We start from the raw sequence: 7,532 nt of genomic DNA, 5'->3' as shown, positions 1-7,532 counted from the left end.
GAAGGGGCGCCTGGGTGTGACTGGGGCTGCGAAGGGAGGCTGGGACGAGGGTGCAGGAAGGAGAAAGGTGCTGGGGGCTCGAGGAGGTTTTCTAGAGGGAAAAATAAAAAATCCCTGCGACCTGGTGCAAGGAAGAAGTTTTGCACAGCCACGCGCGGGAGCGGGTGTTGTGTGGGATGGTCGAGGGGTGTCCCGCGGGATACCCCCGGCTCGGGCTGACGGGTTCGTGCAGCCGGTGGGGCAAGGGCTGCAATAAATGCCACAATGGTCAGCTTAAACGTGATTACCCCAGACCCCCATGGCCCCGGAATGGATCTGGTGAAGGGTGCGGGCCTGGTCCTGGGCCCTACGGTCCCCTTCTCCCTCTGCCCCCCACGCCGGGACCATCCCGGGGGTCCATCGCGACCCCTCGGATTTTTTCTCAATGGCCGTGCGTGGGAACGCGATTAGGTGACCACGCCCCTTTTCTGACGGCAACCACGCCTCTCCCGCGCAGCCCCGCCCCCGGGTGCTGTCCCGCCCCGCCCCCCGGTGACGCCATCCGCGCGCGCCGGGGGCGCGCTGGCGGCGGCGATGGCGGCGGGGTCGGTGTGGAAGGGGCTGGTGGGGCTCGGCCTGTTCGCGCTCGCACACGCGGCCTTCTCGGCGGCTCAGCGTGAGTCCCCGCCGGGGCCGCGGGGCGGGGCAGCCGGGGCACCCGCACTGCCGCACGGCCGCCGGGGAGCTCCCGGGGCGGCGGCCGGGCCCGGCAGCACCATCATCCTCATCCTCACCGTGATCATCCTCATCCTCACCGTGATCATCCTCATCCTCACCGTGATCATCCCCATGCTCAGCCCCGCCGGCGGGGCCGGCCCTGCCCGTGCGGGACGTTCTGCGGGGAGAGCGGGGCTGGGGGCTCAGCGGGGGCAGCGCGGGGATCGCCCCGTGCGGGCGTCGCGGCAGCCGAGGAGGGAAGGAGGGAATGGGAGAGGGAGGGAGGGAGAGAAGGGGTGGCTGCCTCCCGGCCCCACGGCCCGCCTCCCTGTGCCGGGCCGGGACCAGCCGCGTTCCGGAACAGCGGGGTCGTGGCGGGGCCGGGGGCAGTCCAGAGCAGGGACATGTGTCTCAGAGCTCCGGCCGAGTCTCTGGGGGGTTTTGGGCTGTGTGTTTGCTCGTACAGAGTGACTGATGTGTATGTGTGTTTCTGTTTTGTAGATCGTTCGTACATGAGGTTGACAGAGAAGGAGGATGAAACGTTGCCCATAGATGTAAGTTTTTGTAGCGTTTGAAAGGTGTAGCTGTGGGAGTGGTTTGGTCTCTCTCCATTTTTTTTTTTTTTAGTGCGGAAGGCAAGGCCAAAGTAGTTTTTAAATTGCACTTTCATTCAAGCTCCCTGTGTCAGAAAGAAAGACATTTTCCATCCCAGCCTCCTGGGTGTGTTATACCTGTCAGAGAGAACAAACACAAGGTCCAAACCTTTCTCTCTGTCTTCAGAATTACCCTGGGGCACCTTGTCCAGGATTCCAGCATAGCTCAGGGAGCTCTTGCATCCACCTCCTCTGCAGCACAAACACCCTCCTCCCTCTGGCTCATGTTTATCCAGCACGACCTGCTTCAGCAAGGGGGGTTCTTAGCTACTTTATTTGCTCAATTTTTGAATTCCACTTCAGTTATCCGTTACGTTTTTGCTTAATCAGAAGGGCAGGGAGATCAGGTGCCTGGGGCAGCCTGGCACAGGCTGTGCTGGCAGCTGGCACATTCCTGGGGGAGCTGGGATCCTGGAGTGCACAGGAACACAGTGTTTGGGCTCGGGACATTGCTGAGGAGCCGTGTGGTGCAGCTCAGACCCAAGCTCGGGCAGCTGGAGCTCTGCCAGGGCTTTGCTGTGCTCACAGGGGGGTGTTTAACCCTCCCGTGCCTCAGTTTCCCCACTGCTGGCTCGCCCAGCCCTGCATGTGCTGTCACAGGGTGAAAAGCACCAGAGACACGGTGTGGGAGCTGAGATTTTTGGGTGAACGTGAAGAACCCCCAGTGATGTGTGTGCTGCTCTGTGCTCCCTCTGTTGCAGATAGTCCTGCAGACCCTGCTGGCCTTTGCAGTCACCTGCTATGGGATAGCACATATTGCAGGAGAGTTCAAAGACATGGATGCCACTTCAGAACTAAAAAATAAGTATGTTTTATGTCTTCTTTTTGTAAACACTGATGTCTGCTACTCCTGTACGAACTGCACACTGAAATAGCTTGGGTTTAGCTCAGTTTTTGAATGCCTGTTGTAGTCAGGAGCGCTGAGAGGAACAGCTGGGAAAGCCAACAGTGAGAGGGTTAGATAACAGGAACAAATTAAAGAAACTTTTTGCTTTTCCTCATCCAAAATCCTGCTGTGCAGAGGTGGTGGAGGAATGAGATGTGCACGTGGGAAGTAGAGCTCAGGAATCACAAACTGCTGTCGTGACATGGTCTGACAGACTACAGGGCCTGGCCCACCCTCTGCTTGTGTCTGTCCCTTTACAAGAGTCTGAGTTATTTGAACCTTACACTGAACTATTCAAGGCAAAACATCTGAAAGAGTTTGAGAGCGTAAGAGATTTTGAAAAGGATATGAACTTGGGTGGGCAGATGTGGCCTCTCTGGCCGTTTCCAAAGACACAGGGGAGTGTGGAAAGTAAACAAGTTGACAGAGGTGTATTTCAGAGCGTTCACCTAAAGTCTTCAGCTTGAGACACCCAAAGGGATGGAAAGCTGACAAGGTGTTAACACAGGTGACAGCTGAACCAAGGCTGGCACATGGTGTGCACATGCAGCACTCCACAGGCTGCATGAGCTCCACTCTGCCCCTGAGCTCGAGGAAAGGAAGGGCAAGTTTGCGATGGGGACATTTTGTGATATTTTTCACAGTTGGTTTTGTATTTCCTCTGTGTTTTAGTTTAGGAAGCTTAGAAAATGAGCAGGATACGGGTTGAAAGCTTGTACTTCTGTGTCTCAAGTGGATAAAGTCCAGACTGACTCTCATAAACTCCCTGCTCCAAAAGCATATTAACCTTGGCTTTTTGCATTTATTTTGAAGGACATTTGACACATTAAGGAACCATCCGTCTTTTTATGTATTTAATCATCGTGGTAGAGTATTGTTCCAGTCCCCAGACACAGTGAATTCTTCTTCAAACCAAGATGCTTTGTCATCCAGCTCGGCACTGAAATTTCGAAAACTTGAACCTCTGCGCCGCTAAGACTTTTACAGATCCTACCAATAACCCAGGACACTGAGATGTAATATTCAAGCCGGGGATGTAAACACTTTTTTAATTTCTGGAGCAGTATTTATATTGATCTTCCAGACTTTATAAAGTATATATATATATATATATATAAACTAATGACCTTCTTTGTACACTGTTAACAAGAATGACCGAATTATGGATTGGCAATGCAGTGTAAATTCTACAGTTATGCTGTGAAACACATCTCCAAAAGTCTCAGATATTAAAATGAGTTGCAGCTGACTTAACTTCAGTTAAAACAAAAAGCGAGCTAGTTTTTCCTGCAGTTGGTGTCCATTGACAGGAGAGAATGTTTGAGTGTATTTATTTTCTTGGTTTGCTTGCACTACAGTCTGTGGAGCCCCTCGGAAATGCTGTGTGCACTGCTTCACTGAACAGCAGGAAAAGGGGCAGCATCTCCTGTCCCTAGAATGCCTGTGGGAGACCTGCACGGTGTGGCAAGGGAAGTCAGAAAGATTGCTTTTGTTTTTATTATTTTTTTTTACAATGCTAAAAAACAGTTGTGTGAAGGTTGGTTTTTTTTCCCCGGGTTTTTCGTTATCACATAATTTCCTTGTTGCCCTCCTTTGTTTTATGTAAGTGTCTGATGATGTCCCCGGGTGCCTGGGCTGTGGCTGGGCTTTAGTGCCTGTGTTGGGGAGGCAGCTCACGTAGATAACCCACCACACTCCGTCTTCACCCCCTGTATTCGTGTTCCCCGGCTGTGAACACGGGAACATTGAACATTGTGAACATGCTGAACTGTGTGTTGGCACCAGGTACAAGCTCCAAGTCATCTTCTCTGAGAAATGTATAAGTATCAGTAAGAACTGTCCCTTCTGTCTGGTCCAGCAGTTTGCTCTGTTTGCTGGCACTAGTCCAGGTCATGGGACAACTCCCCCTTTTTCTGCCAACAGAGCCTTCCACTTTGATTTCTCCAGCTGAGCCCTTCTTGATTTAAGATTACTGTCTTGATTTCATGTATTAGAACAGATTATACAGTCCTTAACTCTTACATCTAAATTCTCATCTCCCCTCAGGGGCTGAATCAATGCTAAAATCTCTCTTGGTCTGGCATTTCTCCTCCCTGATGTTGCAAGGGGAGGGTGGGTTGAGATACTGGTGGGGCCAACAAGAATTTTGCCTGGTCTGAGGATGTCTCACTGCCACAGTGGAAACTCAGCCTTTTGTCTTGGCATCTGTTAGGTTGGTTTTGGGTTTTTTTTTTTGGTTTGGGTTTTGGGATTTTTTAAACTGCTAAGAACTGTCAAAGGCAAAAAGCTTGGCAAAAGTACTGTGTAAACCGAAGCCTCTTTTTCTAGCTCTGCCCGTCCTATGGAGTGGGTGCCCCAGTGCTCGAGCAATACCTGTAGCTGCTGCTCTACAATCACTCCTAAGCATCTGGATGTGGTTGGAAAGGGTTACTCTGCCAGCTGAAAGCATCTGAGCTGCAGGATTACTTCCTAAAGTGTCCTGATTCCCCCCTTGCTGGTGTCACAAATCAGCTCCTGCCAGCTGCCGTCACCAAAGGCCTCAGAAATAGTAGGTGTCAGGTCACCTCACTGCAGACAGAGCTCTTTCCTTGGGGAACGGGGCTGCTGTGCGGCAGCTGCTGCACAGAGGGAAGAGCTGAACATTGGCCAGGTGACCTTGTGAGGCAGAGGAGAGACAGAATTAGCAGAGGGAGGGAGAAGCACAGCAGGAGGTCAGTAACCACTGTGCCAGATGGGTCCTGCAGCCGTGGTTGGCAGTGAGGGTTCACAGAGGGTCTTAGAGCAGAGCTGTTCACCCAGAACGTCCAAGAAGCCCCATTTCTGCTGTTGTAAGGCTACGAGGACCTGCCTGAGGCAGGAGGTACTGCTGTGGGACAGGGGGGTGGAGAACATCACCTGCTGCTCGGAGCAGGTCCTGCTGGGAACACCCTGTGCGCTGCATCAGGGCCCTGATGAGTAGCCTCACCCTGAGCAGCAATGGTTATATCACAAAGCTGTACAAATTATTTTTTCTTATTGATCTCACAATGTCAAATAAAAATTGATATCCTTAAAGTGTTTATTTGTTTATTTCTGACCATCCTGGAGCCTGCTGCAGCAAATCCCTGGTGACTTATTATTTAAAAGTGACTGCCTAGCACTGACATGAAGTGATTGCCTTAATTACAGCAGCTCTGTGTGAAAGTGCTGCCTGGCCTGGTGTTCATTACTGGGAGATAGGATCAGTGGGGGGGGATCAAAATAGCTGCAAGTAGCTGAGTAAAACATTTAGGAGGGAAATGCTACCAGCCTGGGGATCTGCCTGCCTTTGAGGCTCCCCATCATCCTAACTGGCAGAGCTGACATATTTTCTGTCTTCAATTTAACCACAGTAAAGGCTTTTCCACCATGTGCTAATCCCCTGCCAGCCCACAGGACAGGCTCCTGCAAGGTCTGGTATTGCAACAGTCACTGGGGGAAACACTCAGGCTGCTCCCAGGGCTGGTGATAGCTAAAATCCTGGACTTGAGCAAGATCACTTTTCACTCCTTGCTCTGCTTTTCCGTTGGATGGGGGGGGGTGGGGGGGGGGGAAGGAGGGGGTAGATTGTTGAGAAGTTACCAAAGAACTAGAGGAGTTTGCTTAACCACAGCATCCACCAAGATTGCACCAGAGAGAGCAACAGACTCACCCTTCATCTCCTTTCCACACTGCTGCAGCTCCCCGTTCAGCACAGAATATGAGGGTGTAAAACATCAACAATCAGTGTTTTAAGAAGGGGCACCTCAACCAGCTCCCAAAGCCACCTCATGCTTACCTTGCAGTGTGTGGTTCTTCACAGAAAAGCTTCTCTTCTTCAAATGCAAAGCAAAAGTTCAGCCAAGAGCTTCTTGGATTAGGCAGAAGAGTTTCCAGCCTCGCCCAGAGCACATTTACAGCGATCACGTGAGGGCTTTGGCTACAGGCCATGATATTTCTACTACATGAAATATTAAAAAAAAAAATGTGCTGGTAATTTCCAGTCGTTGCTGAAGTAGCAGGTTTAATCTGCAATAATTTTGCTGGGTTTTTCTACTATTCCAGTGAGATCTCAGTGGGGCGGTTTTGTTTGTTTAAAGCCGAGGAGGGAAGGAGCTGTTTAGGCCCTCACAGGCGAGGGGACAAAGCCCGTGGTTTGTGTCGGAGAGGCCGGGCTGGAAGTTCAGCTGGCAGAAAGCTGTTTTCCTGGAGAGTCAGTGAGGGCTGAATTACAGCCCTGTGTGTGGAAATCACTCCTGGTCACACATCTGACAGCTGTGGAGGAGCTTCGTGCGGCCCCTCCACATGTCGGCAGAGATGGAGCGGCGAAGCCATCGCTGTTCCCTGAGACCCGGCCGTGCCTCTGTGCCCTCTCCTCCCCTCTGCTGCCCAGAGCTGGGTCAAAGCTTTCCCTGGAAAGCTAGTGGATAACGCCCCATTCCCACTGCTCTGGAGCACCCACACAGCCCCCTCCCTGGAGAAAGCAGGGAATGGTGATGACTTTCTAACTCTTTGACTTCCTCATCACTCGCTTCCCACGCTCTGGGTTCCCTCACCCTTCACCACACTGCAGCAGAGCTGCCCTTCTGCGTCTCTGACACCTTCAGTGAGGACATCAGCTGTATGGACATCCTCCATCTGGATACAGCCCTCCCTTTCCCACCAAGGGTGGCACCATTTCTGCTCCCTTCTGGGATCACCTGCACCAAAAGGCAGCCATTTTCCACCAGACGATTCAGGAAGGCTGAACTTCATCCCGTGACATCCAGGGCCACAGCGCTGCCCCCGAGCTCCCTGTGGGAAGCCCCCCAGCCCCAGCTGGGCAGGGAAGCTGCAGCTCACTCTGCAGTTCCCTGCTGTCCTAGGCACTGCTGTGCCAAGCCGGCAGCCTGCCTGCAGAGGGGAAGGGCAAAGCAAGGCTATTTTGAATGTTAAACAAGCAGAAAAAACTTTGGTACCAGCTTTCCACAGCCGGCACTAACAGCAAAGGCAAAACACTCCTTGGAGTTGGCCTTGAGGTTCACCTTGAAGCCATAATCACCAGGGGCAGAACCCCAGCGGAAATAAATCTGGTATTCCAGCAGGTAAAAGCCTTTTAATCAGCCCCAAGTTGGTCTCAGTGACACAATGTCATTTCAAAACACTTCAGACTGCAATGAAAGCTGCATCCTTAAAATGGCAGCTAATTAATTTTCCTGTCCAGCTAACTTAATCCTTTTTCCAGCCAAGAAAGGGGAGTTCATGGAGCAGCGAGGCAGCCGGAGCCTGGCAGCGCGAGCAGGAACACAAGCCCCAGGGTT

The 7,532-nt window shown here is 52.0% G+C and overlaps 1 protein-coding gene across 1 annotated transcript; it reads left to right on the top strand.

The window, feature by feature from the left end:
- Positions 1-555: 555 nt before the first annotated feature.
- MMGT1 (membrane magnesium transporter 1) lies at positions 556-5,292 on the top strand. Its single transcript, XM_027899587.1, has 4 exons — positions 556-655; positions 1,198-1,250; positions 2,051-2,154; positions 3,049-5,292. Exons 1-4 carry the CDS (start codon positions 574-576, stop codon positions 3,209-3,211), a joined length of 402 nt encoding a protein of 133 aa, XP_027755388.1. The 5' UTR covers positions 556-573; the 3' UTR covers positions 3,212-5,292.
- Positions 5,293-7,532: the final 2,240 nt, after the last annotated feature.

Source organism: Empidonax traillii, unplaced genomic scaffold (genome assembly GCF_003031625.1).
Source record: "Empidonax traillii isolate 1590-97213 ecotype Southwest subspecies unplaced genomic scaffold, ASM303162v1 scaffold20:size5563877, whole genome shotgun sequence".
NCBI lineage: Eukaryota > Metazoa > Chordata > Aves > Passeriformes > Tyrannidae > Empidonax > Empidonax traillii.
The sequence above is the reverse complement of the archived record's forward strand: the minus strand, read 5'-3'. Positions and strand labels throughout refer to the sequence as shown.